At 30.9% G+C, this 16,523-nt stretch overlaps 1 protein-coding gene across 3 annotated transcripts in view; it reads right to left on the bottom strand.

Annotated features, from left to right (window-relative positions):
• LOC101958962 (connector enhancer of kinase suppressor of ras 2) overlaps positions 1-16,523 on the bottom strand; it is a 457,679-nt gene that overhangs the window by 41,299 nt on the left and 399,857 nt on the right. For 2 of the 3 annotated variants that reach the window (XM_078034585.1, XM_040282705.2), the window contains one exon: positions 2,120-2,193. In XM_078034585.1, the coding sequence (XP_077890711.1) occupies positions 2,120-2,193 (74 nt within the window). Of the gene's footprint in view, positions 1-2,119; positions 2,194-5,634; positions 5,853-16,523 lie in introns of those variants that run through there. The other variant, XM_078034586.1, reaches the window with a different exon arrangement.

The raw sequence follows: 16,523 nt of genomic DNA on the forward strand, positions 1-16,523 counted from the left end.
GTTCCAATATAGGTATCCCACAATAGGTGAATGGATAAAGAAAATGTGAACATACTTTATATACAGAGTTATGAAAAATTGTGCTGTGAATGGATAATTATGATTGTAATGCATTCAACTATTGTCATGTATGTAAGAAATAACAAAAGAAAATGTGGTATATATACTCAATGGAATATTACTCAGGTTTAAAGGAGAGTAAAATTATGGAATTTGCCAGTAAATGGCTGGAGTCGGAGAATATCATGATAAGCAAAATAAGCCAATACCACAAAACCAAAGGCCAAATGTTTTCTTTAATATGTGGATGCTAATTCACAATAAGGTGGGGGGCACTAGGGAAGAATAGTATTACATTAGACAAGGTAGATGGAAGTTATGGGAGGGCAGGGGACAGGATGTTGGGATAGGAAAGATAGTAGAATGAAACAGACATTATTACTCTATGCATATATGTGACTGCATGACCAATATGATTCTGTAACATGTACACTCAGAAAAATGAGAAGTAATATCCCATCTATGTATGATATATAAAAATAAATAAATGCATTCTACTGTCATGTATAACTAATTAAAACAAACAAAAAATTAAAAAGTGTAAGTCTGGTTTTCTGTTCTCATCTTTGTTACTGGTAGATTTATCACTCCTGTGCATTACAGTCTAGATGTAGAAAAATTATGTTCTCTTTTAGGGCTATACCAGAAACATAGGTAATGACTATCTAGACATCTCTCAAGGACATACTACCAAAAACTTAGTTGGAGAACTAAAGAGAACGATTTGTTTCTAATTCTCATCTCAGGCTTGAATAATTAGAACTCACAGGAGATAGTTTAAGATATTAAAGTGGAGGCTATGGTTGCGGCTCAGTGGTGGAATGCTTGCCTAGCACATCTGGGACACTGGGTTCAATCCTCAGCACTACATAAAAATAAATGCAAATAAAACAAAGATAAAAAACCTATTTTAAAAAATATTAAAAATGGAAACTACATGACTATACTCAATAGCCAGTTCTGACTATTTCAATTTATTGATAACTCCAATTATCCTGCTTAAGTTAAATACATATTTTTGCATTTTTTTTCAAAATCCCAACTATTTTTATATAATAAAAATACATTTTAATAATTCCATCACTTTCTCTACCACTAAATCATATCAATTTATTTAATATTTCCCCATGAAATCTATTTGTGTATAATTTTGATTGGATTTGTTTGTCTTCCTTGCACTTTCTCAAGTTTCAGTTCATCTGTTCTAAAGTATCATAAAGACAGATATATCATAATAAGAATATAAGTAACATAGTAGAGAATTATAACACCCTGGAGTTTATAAATGCTTACCCTTTCAACATTTCCTTATTTATACTGGTATCTTTCTAAGTTGTTAATTTTATAGCACTGATAAAATAGCATAAGTAGACAGCTTTGGCTTACAGAATTTTTCTGTTTTTGACAGTGGTAGGTTTTGTCCTTAATTACTTAGATAGGCTGTATCTTTAAAATTTGGTGGATCCATTAATCTAGTTCATCAAATAATTTATAGAATAATAGCCAGAAGAGAAGGAGAAACCATTATATTTATTTTGGGCCCACTTCCTGATTAATTGTAAGCCTTGGTTAGTAATAGGCTAAATTGGCTATATGAATAAAAGGAAAAAAAAAAAACAAATTGATGCTGATTGATTCCCATTCTCCAAAGCTTGCTGATAGTTTTATGGACACATTCTTTAATTATGGGAATCAGGCAGACAATTGTCATTTGAAGAGCATTTTGACATAGGTATTGCAATATGGTGAGTTAGAGAAAGAATTCATTAAATAAAAGCATGACTCCTCCCAAAGAAAAATAATATATGTTTCCAATATTTTACATATAAAATCAAGGAAGGTAAAAATGAACTAGAGTATTATCATAAGTTGAAAGAGTTACAAGTGTGAAATCTATCAACTATAAATTTCAATCATAGCATAATGCTAGAACACTAATAGTCTGAAGGACCACGGATGTGACTACTAAAAAATTAAAAAGTATAAATATGCCCCGTGTTATATTTCTATTTCACAGTGCTGATCTGGACTCTGAATTTAAGGATCTGCTATTACTTACTGGTTTCTTCTGCAATGTGGAGCTAAGCCAATTCGGAATTCAGGTAGATATATAAAACCGTCAGCCTTGGAGTCCTATAAAAATTGGAAAAAGGAAAGAATAAATTAATATAAGGAAAATGCTGAACTGAGAGAGTTAGACTTTGAAATGAACACCTGATAGCCAGGTCACCAGTGTTATAATGAACAGTATTTTTCTAGACTGCTTGTTGAATAATGTAGTTTGCTTAGCATGCACTTGAAATAGCTTTCTGCAAAGCAAATGGACCGTGCAGTTATTAAACCAGCAATAGTAAAACCAAACTCTTACATTAATGATTGTACAAAGTTACTTCAAAATATGCAAACAGCTCTCAGCATCATTAGGGCATTCAAAGCAGACAAACAATTTACCAACAAAGGCCAGCAAAAACAGCAGTTATAGCAGCATTTAACACATTTCCAAAACTTACATTTTGTAATGTAGAATGGAGATCACATATACCAATTATTTCCTATTTCATATCTCTTCAAAAAACTCTAATAATGAAATTTCTATGCATGAAATTGTTTAGTGTATGACATAAGAGAGCAATATAGTCCTTTATTCCCTGTGACTTTATTATCTTTTATAAGCAACCCATCAAATTTCTAAGAAATTGTTATAAAATGATACATGGTTGGACATCTTCCAACTTATTTAAAGAGCTTAGTAAGGTCTGGTAATTGTAATTCTGTCCATGCTTACCAAGTCACTTGTTCTTTCTGAGTCACAATTTCTTCAAGGATAAAAAAGTGGAACAGATTATTGATATGTTGCAATGTTGCTAACATGCATTGTAATTGTCAGGGAAAAGATTCTACAGAAGTATTCAAGTTATGTGAAAATATAAACCTAGCAATAACTGAATTTAAAAAAATCAAAATTTCATACATTTAATAAAAATCTGACAAAGGGTCAGAAGGAAAAAATATAAAACTGAATCCCATGAAAAGTCACCAGAACTCTAATTAAGTTTGAATGAAGCTAATTAATTCTAAGACTATTTTATCAGTAAATTAAAAACATAGCAGATATAATTCACTGTTTTTTTCCTGTTTAATTTGGATAGGGATTAGATGCATGATATTTATCATGTGGGATTATGAAAGAAGCATGAAATTATTTGGTATTTTGTAATTGCGCTTTAAAAATTTCAAGTATTTTAAAAATTTCAAATTTCACATTTGAAGTAGAATATTTTTCAAATTAGTTGGAAAATAAAGGTATATGATGGGAAATAAACTTTATTGAGGATTTATATGGTGGGCACTGTCCAAAGGCAATTTATTTATAGTAACTCATTTAATAATCACAATTATTCATCAATTCAACTTTTATCTATTGAGCACATACATTGTGTCATATGAATGAGATCAATGGTTGAACTGGTGAGGATGAGGTTGGGAGAAGCTGAGTTAGTACTTGTGAAAACTTATGATTAATGAGGAGAGAGACATTGATACAAGAATATAAATGACAAAGTAAAACGAAAAAGTGTGTTAAATGCTGGGAAAAGGGAGGTATATGATGCTATAAGAGCTTAAAAGAATTGATTAAGTTGGTACAGGGGGATCAGGGAAGCTATCCCTAAAGGAGTAATGTCCTAAAGGGAGATATGAAGGAAAGCTAGAAGTTGACCAGGTGAGAGGATCATGAAGTATTTCGGGAAGAAAGAATTACATATGCAAAATTTCTGTGGTTGGATGGAACATTACACATTAGAGAAAATAAAAGAAGGCCAGTGGAGCTGAAATGTAAAACTGCAGTGTATGTGGGACAAGATGTGACTGAAGAGGTATCACATATATATGTGTAAGAACAGGTAGTTCATGGTAAGCTTTTTTTTTTTGGTGTAAGAATAATGGGAAGTTATTGATGGCTTTTCATGAGGATAGACAGAAAGCAGGGTGAGGGGAGGTAGTAAATATATGATAAAATTTGCATTTTGAAAAGATTTCCCTGTTTTGAGTGGAAGAACAAAATATAATGTGGCCAAAGAAAATTTGAGTAGTCAGGTAGAAACTCTTAAAATTTTTCAAGTGAAAGATAATTATAGCTTAGGCTAGTATGAAGGCAGTGAGTGACAATGGAGATAAATTGATAAATTTGAGCAATATTTTGGCTATATGATTGGTTAGGAGTAGATATGGATAATTAAAAATGGTTAAAGATCTGTAGGGGGAGAAAGAATGACTCCTTAGCAGAAAATCACAGGAAGGAGTCACCATTTTGAGGATGCCAAAATTATGAATTTTGTTTTATACACAGTGGACGCTCTTGAGATATCACAGTAAAGAGACTAATTGTATGATCTTTAATCCTGAAGAGAATTTTGGGTTATAGACATAAATATGTGTGGCCTCTGTATACAGATAGACACACATGGATAAAATAATCTAAAAAAATAGAGCAAAATAATGAGAGAACTTTATGTATATATTTTATAGATGGATACAATACCTTTATTTTGTTTGTATTTTTTAAAAATTTTTATGCAGTGCTGGGGATCAAACCCAGTGCCTCACACATGCTAGGCAAGTGCTCTACCACTGAGCTACCACTGAGCCACAACCGCAGCCCCCTGAAGAAATTTTAATGGCCTAAGAGAGTAGGATAATCCTGCAAATGTGATAGAGGAGGAGTACCAGGAGAAAAATATGGAGAGGTTTAGTAAAACAAGGTCTGAAAACGTCTGTTGGATTTAGCAACATGGACACTCATAATAACCTTACCAAAGTCATTTTAAAGGAGTAATGGAAATAGAAAAGAGATTGGAGAACACTTAGGAGTGAAATACTGAAGAAAGTATAAAGAACACTCTCAAGAATTCTAACATAGTTAAGGTGAAAGCTGGAAATTTCCTCTGAGTTCTAGATTTTTCTCCCCACTGGGGTAGCTTAATGACATATTTCAGTTAACATGTCCAAAACCAAGCTCATGACCTTTCTGTGCCACAAAACAAAACAAAAAATAAAAACAAAAAGAAAAAATAAACTCATAAAACACAAAACAGAAACAAAGAAAAACCCCTGGTTTTCTTGGTTTGCTTTCAAAACCATTGAAAGATGTCTTACTCATCTCACTTTTATTTAAATTAAAAGTCTCCAGCACATTTCAGTCTGTAGAGACGTATCTGGTTGTGAGGAAGAGGATTAACATATAAGAAAAAAAGGGATGAAAATATTTGGCAAGTATTATTATGTGCCATGAGAATGAAGAAAATGAGTCTCAGAGAAGTTAATTAACTTGCCCAATCTTTTCAATATAATAAATTTGGATTACAAAGCAGGTATTTTTTATTTCAAAACCATTAATTATATGCCTTTTTACATATCATTTTAAAGCAAAGAAGTAGCATCAATGGCCTACTACCTAACATTATATATTATAAGCATACCTTTATTTTTCAGAAATTTATATCCTTAATGCTAATATAAAGATTAAGGACTATTATGACTCAGTGAATGATTTTCTTTCCTTCCTGGTGCACTTACATTCAGGTGTGAGAACCAGTAGAGAGTTGAGTGTTTCAAAATAAACCAGTATCTTTTCCAATTAAAAAAGGAGATTCCTCTAGACTCTCTTTTTTTCCAAAGCCATCCCTCGCATTTCCCATGGCCCAATTCAGTACAGGCCATTGCACAAAATCGAGTTCTAAAACAAAACAATCGGTCTTCCTCAGAGAAAAATGAGGGCAAGACCCTTCTAAACCAAGACACTGCAAAAACAAACATAGGAATACAATGTTAATTTGGATACCATAACAATGTAGACTTTAATTACTATAACATTTTCATAAGTTTACAATAATCTAACAACCCATCAATATTTGACAAAATTTTTCTTCTCACTACAAATGACAATATCTATATCTTTTATTTATTTATGGTCATTTGTATTTCTTCTTTGTTAACTATACATTAGCCATTGTTTCTCATGGTCTGTTAATGTTGGTCTTAATGATGGAAATATTAAGGATATTTACCTTTTTACTTTCATATATATCACAAATATTTTCTCCAAGACGATTTGCCTTTGGCCTTCATTTATGACATTTTTTACATAAATAATTTTTGGTACTTAGTCACAGATAAGAATAACTTCTGTTTTCTGTTTTAATTTTGCTTAAAAATTCAAATCATTAATTCATCTGTAATGGTTTTTATGTATTATATAATACTGGGACCTGGATGTATTTCTTCTTCCAATATACAAATTTGGAGGGTACTGTTGTTTGAACTCATGGATGCTTTATCACTCAGGTTCATCCCCAGTGCTTTCTTTTATTTTCATATTTTGAGAAAATTTCTCACTAAGTTCCTAAGGGTCTTGCTAAGTTGCTGAAGCTATTATGAACTTATTATGCTTCTGACATTCTTCCATATCACATGTATTACAGACTTGTGCTACCATGCCTGTCCTTTCCAAATGTTTTAACAGTTGCTCCAAACTGTTTATTAAATGATCTGCCTTTTCCCCATTGATGTAAATTAATATCTTTATATTTTAAATTGTTTTATATTTTCCATTTTTTCATTCAAAATATCTTTACCTTTATTTTTGCCATTACAATAGTGTATTAGGTATCTTGGGTATTTAGGGTATATTAGAGTAGATTCTTTCCTAATATTTTAGAATTATTTTCTTAGATTTTTCTCAAAATTTTTTCCCAGATGAAATTTTAGAGTTACAGTTGACTTACAAACAAATTCCATTAAAATGATTAAAATAACATTACATTTAAAGTTAATTTGAATTTTGTCAAATTTATAATATTGAGTGTTCTAAATCAGGAATATGGCTATTTAAGTCACCAATTCAATACTTCTTTCTAAAACAATCTATTTTTCCTTATATATCTTATACATTTCATATTGCTTAGTATTATGTATTTTATAGTTTTGTTACTATTTAAGAAAAAAATCTATTTAATAGCTATTATTTTATTGTGACACAATGGATACTATAGTTTTAATCTCAACAATTTAGTCTTTTATTCTATATGTAGGTAAATAGCCTAAAACTATAAAAATTTTACCTAAAATTTAAATAATTTGTGATATAAGTGAAAGTAATTTATTGGACACAAATCAATGCTTATTTGTGTCAACATAAATAAAATTAAGAACATGATTGAGAACAGCATTTGGCTCACTTTTCTCATTATTTTAAAGCATCTCTGTACACTGGATATGATAATTGGGTATCAGAGAACTTATTTGTACTGAATTCCTCACTTCATGGGTTACTTTTCCTTAAAAGCCTTAAATAAATTTATTTAAGGTATCACACATTTTATTTTAAAAATCCAGCTTTCATTAATTACAATTGCCTTAATATGACATTGTAAATTTATAATTGCCCTTTGAAAGACTCATTACTCCAGAGTCCAGCTTGTAGCAATTACACTAATTACCAGATTATTGTTGTTTCATTCTGGACTTTCTAGGGTTCTACTAATATAAGCAAGTTATCCAGCATGTTTCAGTTGAGTAGTCCCTCATATTAAGTCCCTTTTATGGTAAAAGTATATATACTCAAAGTACAGGTCTCTTCATAAAGCTAAATGAAGCGCTACATTTTTCCTATGGTCAACTATATCTTAAGAGAAAATTATTAAAGAAAGCAGTGCAACAGAATTTGAAAATCATGGTACTGCTTATATAGTAGGCCACTCTTTTCTCATGGGAGTTTTCACAGATAAAATTATGAGGGGTGGATGAGGACTGGAAGATTCTAATACTCTCGAAAAACTGCTACCTCAAATTGTGGCTACTATCACTTCCTTCGACTGTTGGAGATTTTTTTTCCAGATAAATCATTTTCCAACAGGGAATTCTTTTTTTTTTTTTTTTTTTTTTTTTTTTTTTTTTTTTTTTTTTTTTTTTTTTTTTTTTGAGGACTTGCCTGACATGCAGGAGGCCCTGGGTTCCTTTCCTAGCACTGCAAAAAAACCAAATCAAACAAAAACCACAAACACATGTCTTCTGGAAGTGAAAATTACAGGACCACTGGATTTGATTTGAATCCCATTTTCTTTTTTTTTTTTTTTTTTTTTTTTTTTAGATTTTACAAAATTTTATTTTTTTTTTTTTTTTTTTTTTTTATTGGTTGTTCACAACATTACAAAGCTCTTGACATATCATATTTTCATACATTAGATTGAAGTGGGTTATGAACTCCCAATTTTCCCCCAAATGCAGAATCACATCGGTTATACATCCACAGTTTTACATAATGCCCAATTAGTAATTGTTGTATTCTGCTACCTTTCCTATCCCGTACTATCCCCCCTCCCCTCCCCTCCCTTCTTCTCTCTCTACCCCATCTACTGTAATTCATTACTCTCCTTGTTTATTTTCCCATTCCGCTCATAACCTCTTATATGTAATTTTGTATAGCAATGAGGGTCTCCCTTCATTTCCATGCAATTTCCCTTTTCTCTCCCTTTCCCTCCCATCTCATGACTCTGTTAAATGTTAGTCTTTTCTTCCTGCTCTTCCTCCTTGCTCTGTTCATGGTTGCTCTCATTATATCAAAGAAGACATTTGGTATTTGTTTTTTAGGGATTGACTAGCTTCACTAAGCATAATCTGCTCTAGTGCCATCCATTTCCCTGCAAATTCTATGATTTTGTCATTTTTTATTGCTGCATAGTACTCCATTGTGTAAAGATGCCACATTTTTTTTATCCATTCATCTATTGAAGGGCATCTGGGTTGGTTCCACAGTCTAGCTATTGTGAATTGTGCTGCTATGAACATCGATATGGCAGCATCCCTGTAGCATGCTCTTTTAAGGTCTTCAGGAAATAGTCCGAGAAGGGCAATAGCAGGGTCAAATGGTGGTTCCATTCCCAGCTTTCCCAGGAATCTCCAAACTGCTTTCCAAATTGGCCGCACCAATTTGCAGTCCCACCAGCAATGTACAAGAGTACCCTTTTCTCCACATCCTCGCCAGCATTTGTTGTTGTTTGACTTCATAGTGGCTGCCAATCTTACTGGAGTGAGATGGTATCTTAGGGTGGTTTTGATTTGCATTTCTCTGACTGCTAGAGATGGTGAGCATTTTTTCATGTACTTCCAACAGGGAATTCTTAAGTAGAAGGAACATTAAAGAATGTCTAGTGCAATTCTTTGCATTACTGATAAAGAAATAAGGACAACAAATCTCAAGTGATACCTGCAATATTATTGCTAATTGGTGAAAGACCTTGACCAAGAATCCCGATCTTTAATTACAACTGATTCCCATTTTGCCTATTATTACCCCTCCCCACCCCAGATAGCTTAGGATCCCTATTAGAGCTGGTACTGGCTTCATATTAAGTATGAATGTTTTAATGATTTATTAAAATATCACTTTTGAAATACAGATTTTATTCACTGAAGGTAGATTGGGTAAAATTTTCCTGACAGCAAAAATCTGTTCTGGTATTAGGGGTAATTATAAAATGAGCTTCTTATAAAAATAATCTCATTACAATATTTATAAAACCCAACTGTCTGAAAAATAGGACCCCCTTTAGTGGAATGACAGAAAGCAAATTGGGCCCTCTATTTGTTTATGATTTATGCTAAAAGGAAGATGAAAAGTAAAGGCTTATGAAAAAATACCTTAATATCTATATACCATATTTTAATTTTCCCCTACTTGATAATTTTAAAAACTTAATTAGCAGTCACACAATTTACAATCTTCATTTTTTTAAACCTAATTTATTGTCCCACATAAGATACCCAAATTTACAATCTGGTCAGCTGTTACATCATTATAAACAGTTGAGCCCAGGCAGAAAACATAATAAAATAAATGAATTATTTTAGCTAGTACTAATTGCTTATTTAATATTAAGGTGTTCATCTTTAATTCCAGTAAAATTATTTTATGAAACTGGAGCAGTTTAAAAAGAGACTGACAAAAGGAGTGAAAAATGAAAGTTTGAATCATGTCCAATTCTTAGACCCCAGTGTGTTCACTCCCACATTCCTATATCAGGAGTATATAGGAAATTTTCATGTAGCATGCATGCATATATACCTGTTTGTTCATGTGAACATTCTTACAAAAATTCTTTAACATCTCTAAGATAGCCCATACTTCAATGTTATGCTTTAGCTCCCCAATATAAAAAGCAGTTGACAGAAATGCATTTATAGGAAACAGAAGGGAACAAAGCCAACAAATAGAGACTTACAATCGAACCAGCTTTGGGCTTTTGCCTTCATGAAAAAATTTATAAAAGCCTACAAAGAAAAGGACATGCAAATAATAATTATTTTGCTATCTCTGTTAGACCAGGCAATGATAACACGTTAACTTCATATAAAATTATAGAAGGAATATTAAAAACATATTAAAAACTAAAAAGAAATCACAGAAGAGTTTTAAAATTTAAATCAGGAGTTGCTAGTAAATGTATCCAAAAACTTTTCTATATGAGACAGAAATATATGAATTTTCTTCTTTAACCTTAATGTGATGAATTTGACTAATAGGCTTTCTTCTAATAAATTCTCCTTGAGTTGAGAATAGAATGGTGGTTGGCATAAGCTGGGCACATTGTAAGGCGGGGGGGGGGAAGGTTGATTAATGGGTACTATGTCACAGTACGGTGAACCTCTGGGGTACTATTGCACAGTATGGTGATTATAGATAACAATTATATACTATACATTTCAAAAAGCCAGAAGAAATGATTTTAAAAGTTTTCCCTGCAAATAATTTACATGTTTGAGGAGATAAATCTGCTTAACCTGAGTCAAACATTATGCAACATATACTTGTACCAATATTACATGGTATCCCATTAATGTATTCAACATTTATGTTTGTGTGTATCAGATAAAAATACAAAAAATAAAAAGGTAATCAATTCTCCTTGAATTTCTGACGTAAACCCTATTTCCACACATTGTATTTTTCTTTTAATATGCTACTGGAATTGCTATTACATATTTCAAAATTTTGCATTTATACCATTAATTGGCCATGACAAAGATTGTCATTTTGTTTTTTGTAGCAAGATAATGCTATTCAAAAAAGCTTACATAATTTTAGAATGACTATTAAAGTGTGAGAAAATATGGTTCACAAAAATTTTATGTTAGCCTATTGTCACTGGTATGCTAATTTTTCTTGAGTCAATTTTAGTGTTTTATAATTTTCCTGGAAGCTTTCCATTTAAATGTATGTATAACTTTGAATGATGACAAGATTAATAAAAACACAAGCTGGAAAACTTAAAATTCTTCTGTAATATACCCATCACCTGTAGTTTAATTCATTATATATCAGTAAACTCTATTAACAGTTCATACTTCCTACTAAGACGTTTACTACACTCTCATGTTTGGTGCATACATGAACCCAACATTTTTAAGTTAACAATAAAAACCCACCACTATTAAAATAATAAAACTAAATCTATAATTTAAAACCTTAAAACAGTAATAATTGTACTGATATATCTAGAGTAGTAAGAGGATAGATTTGACTTGCAATATTTTACCAAATATTTTTTTTTAATATTTATTTTTTAGTTGTAGTTGGACAACTACAACTACAACTAAAAAATTTATCTTATTTAAACTACAACTTTATCTTATTTATATGGTTCTGAGGATCGAACCCAGGGCCTCGCATGTGCTAGGCAAGCGCTCCACCACTGAGCCACAACCCAGCCCCTTTACCAAATATTTATATAAGACTTCTAAATTCGTAAACTAAGCAACATTTTGAGTTATGCATCCGTTTTACTGAATAAGGTGCCTGTGTCAAATGTGTATATGCAATGAGATCTTCCTCTATTAAAAATATCTGATAAGACATTTAGCTATAACATTCTTTACATTGCAATGGCATTTGGTGGTTTCATATAAAACTCATAATTCAGACTAAATTTTTTTTTAAAAAATTTATCTTTTAGTTGTAGTTGGACACAATACCTTTATTTTATTTATTTTATGTGGTGCTGAGGATCAAACCCAGGGCCTCACACATGCTAGGCAAATGCTTTACTGCTGAGCCACAACCCTAGCCCCAGAGATTAATGTTTTTTTTTTAATTTTTAAAAAAATTGTAAGCAAGTGCTATTTAAAGAAATGAGTGTAGTTTTCTTCCTTATGATGCCTTTTTCCAATATTTTTCATTTATTTTTCCATGCCTGTGTTAACAATGCCATTTCCCTTTTAATTTTGGAAGTAGAAAAAATTTAATTATATAATATTTTAAATTTTAGACTATTTATTTATAGAATTTCTAAAGTGTACACAATTATTTTCTTATTCATTGTCTCTTCTGATCATGTAAAAATCCTATAAATTCAGTATATTAAATCTAAATTTTCCTATGTTACAGATGAGAAAATAATTTCAGAATGAAGCAGTGTTTTGTCTATGATCACAGTCAATGGCCTAACAGGAAGAGCCATTTCCCCTGAATCTGTATTTCTTTAACCTTATCCCAAGGATTTTCCCCACATAAACACAAATTTACCTATTATTATGCCTGACACAGAGCACATATTGAATACATGATAGAAATTAATATTATTATTTGAAATGAAAGCAGTCAATAATACAACAAACAGAAGGCCAAACATAAAATATTAAGATGGAATACTCAGAGATGTAGGTTTCAAATGATTTCAAAGTTTTTAAACTCCATACATAAATGTGTCTCATTATGCCATTAATTTGACAGTTTGAGAGTTCTTGGACCAAATTACAGATGCTTTTCCTTTATGAATGCCTTAAATCAGACGATTTTTTTTCTTTGTCATGGAACTCTGGTTTAGTTTCCAGACTGGTTTAACTGAGTCTGGTTAAATTTATGAACCTATTTTCAGAATAATATTTTAATGCATAAAATAAATTACATAGAATTACAACAGAAATCAGTTTTCCTTAAATAAAGTTCTCAAAATACTGAGATAATTTTCAATTATATAAACATCTATCAGCAGATTTAATGATTATTACAATTTTGAAAGAATGGTTAATATAAATTATTCATTAAGATACATGCAATAACTAGTATGTGATATATAAATGTGGTATATTTTGGGGAAAAAGCACAAATATTATGAATACTATTTTGCTTTACTGTTTTATTCATTTATGAATGAAATGTTGTTAAAGTTCAGCAAAATTCAATGTATATAAGATGCATTTTTAACTTTCCACCTTCATGGAATCCATTGAATTCTACTTGTGATAGAATGTTTGATGGTCTGTGGACACTAGCTGGAGAACTCTTGCCCTAAAACAAAGTCCACCAGCCATCAAGAACCATCAACTGTCAGAGCAATTCAAGTCAATTTTCCTATTTCCTCAATCTTAAATTGAAAATGCCAATGTTTTTAATATATATAATATGTTATAATATAGTATAATATAATTTTTGGAAGTGGGTATAGAAATAGAATGGAAGAGAAAGACCATGATAAACTGAAAACTGATCCAGAAAGAAGAAAGAGAATTCAGGGGACACACAGAAACATAAAAAAAGAAAATATTATCTACATTTATTTTGAGAGAAATTCAAGCAGTTTTCCATGAAAAAGGAATTACTCAGTACTAATAACTATTTCTTGGAAATGTGATTTATGATTGCTAAACTATTGAAATAAAAATCAGAGTTCAAGGCAACTGTTAAGCTATATTTTATTGATGGTCTGAATTTAAAGTTAATGCTATGCTTCCTTTCTTTTAAGTCCTTTTGTTTCATCAGATTGGTACTTAAAGAAGTTCTAGGCCTTTCGGGCAGGTGTAAAAATTTCATTTTTGTCTTCTGGTTGCAGTGCAGCCAGCACTTCACAGGAAAAGAGAAAAAAAGAGTCATTTTGGTATCCAACACAGTTTACTGTTTAGAATAGAGGTATGAATCCGGATACGTGTTAATGTCTTGTCCATTAATAAGGAAGTAGGTTTTATTTTTTCCACAAGTATTTTGTTTTCCTCTATACTATTGCAGGCGTTTTTGTGGGAAGAGTATACTTTGTTCCATAAGGAAACATTTGGCAATTTCTAGAGACATGTTTGGTTGTCATAAGTGGCATCAAGGTAGAGGCCTAGAATGCTACAAACACACCCTACAATGCATATAACAGCCCCCACAGAAAATAAAGATCTGACCTGAAATGTCAGTAGTTCCTAGTTTGACCGTTTATGCTTTAGTTAAGGACTGCAAAAGAAAGGATAAAGTGGTAGAATTGTCAAACTACACCCAAATCTCTAATTATAGAAATTTTGTTTATAATTAGTTTAAAATAGAGATATCTCTATCTGCACCCTATACTTTGAGAAGTCTAATATCTATTGAAATCTATTCATAATATTGTAGACTATCTACTTGATTTACAATATCTTGATTTAAAATATCTTTAGAATGACATTTTCTCTAAAATTATACACTTTGTGTAAAAAAAATCAAAGCATTTGACAGTTTAGTTTTTTCATTATTTGGGTTGACTATTTTGATGTTTTGACAGGAATAAACTGAGATTATGACAAAACACCTCAAAGGCAAAATTGAAATACTAATCTCACTTTCTACTTTAAAAATGCAGGAAATCATTTTGAAATATTAAAGAAAATATAGAGAAATCTCATTTGAAGATTTAAGACAATTATTTTATCAAAATATCTAATTTATTTTAAAATAATTTCTCTAGAAAGTAGACAGGGAGATTTAATTTCTAATTAAAATTTTAAATAGAAACCATTAACATTTTATGAAGTGTCTTTAAAAAAATTTTATTCAAAAATAATTTTACTAAATTGTTTTAAGAATTAGCTTTATCATTTTGCTTTATTTTTCAAAATTATCATCAGGTAGATATAGTGGGCAGTGACAAGCTAAGGAATTATATTTTTAAAATTGAGAAATTCAGAGTTTCACTTTAATTTTCAAATCAGATGCTTTTACTTCATTAGGTATAAAACATTTCTACAAAAATTAAAATTAGGATTAAATAGAAATTATTTAAGGAATAATTAGAGGTTCTGTGACTAAAATCATAATTATTATAAGAGGTCAGGCTTTAAGAAAAGTTATCACTTTAAATGTTGTTTATGTAATAATAGTGAAAACAGCTATTCAGGAATAATGTATCATCAAGAATTAGGAAATCCTGGTTTTAGTATTGCAATGTTTCCAATTTACAATGTGAACTTTGGTGTATCTCATGACATTTGCATTCAAGTTCTTCCGTGCTATCTAGGATCTAGAATAAAGTGTGATGATTCCTAAAATAGGAACAAAATCAGATGCATTTACCTCCAGGATTATTTCCAACTAAAAGGGTGAAGTCTGCTTTGTCATTGTGCTTTTTTGCTTGATGTTCTTTTTCACAGAACAATAGATACCTATTTTCTCAAAGCTAACAAGGCCCAATTAAGTATGACTTAGAAGTCATCTTTTTTCTTAACCTTAATTTTGAATTGGAGGTAAGGCTGGGGATATTTAAAAACTCCAAATGTGAAATTTTAGTTACCCTCAAAAGCTGGTGGCATAACTTATTTTAAGGATAAGTTATGATGGCTCTAAATTACTATATAAATAGATGTCTGCTTTAAGAATTATCTTTTATTCTTTTCTCTATGTTTTACTCAATACATTGACATAGCATTAAGAATGGGATCCCATGGATTTGAAAGTGCTTTGAAAAATTTAACCACTGCACTTATATCAAACTCACATCTCAGCCTTTTATTATTAGGTGTCAATAGGGCCTAATCCTTCTTTTGGTAATATTAGCTTTAAATCCCAGTGGATAGCTGGTAGTTTTGCCAAGTCAGTTTCCTTATTGTCACCTTATTTACTAACCCTATTATTGCATTCTCATTTCTACTTTTCTACCTTTTGAAATCTCTGATCATAATACAGTGTATTCTAGTCACTGCCCCCTAGTATCAATTAAAGTTCTATTTTAAAAAATCTTTCCATCCTCAGATCTATGGCCAACTGCTTTATTTGTCCTCTGTACTGTCCACTTCCACTATAGGCTTGAATTTCTAAGTTTATGAGTCCTGAAAATTTCTTTTTAATATTCCAAAAAATGAATGGTAATCCTTAGGATATGGCTATGGTATTTGAATAAACAGTCTTTTAATAGGCATAGTTTATAGATAAACATACATTATCATGCTTTTAAAGTGGTTTCTTTATGATATCCACTCTTTTTCTCTATTAATGACTCTACAATGAAGAGTACAGTAAACATAATCTTCGTCAAAGCCTAGGACATAGGAGGTGCCCAATCTTTCTCACATTAAATTTATTCCTTGAAAGAATATTCACAGAATCATAAAAGGGCAGTCCTTAAAAACTTTCCATACTTTTGGGTTTTAGAATGTAAAAAGTGTCAATTTATTATTCT

This window comes from Ictidomys tridecemlineatus, chromosome X (genome assembly GCF_052094955.1).
Source record: "Ictidomys tridecemlineatus isolate mIctTri1 chromosome X, mIctTri1.hap1, whole genome shotgun sequence".
NCBI classification, from domain to species: domain Eukaryota; kingdom Metazoa; phylum Chordata; class Mammalia; order Rodentia; family Sciuridae; genus Ictidomys; species Ictidomys tridecemlineatus.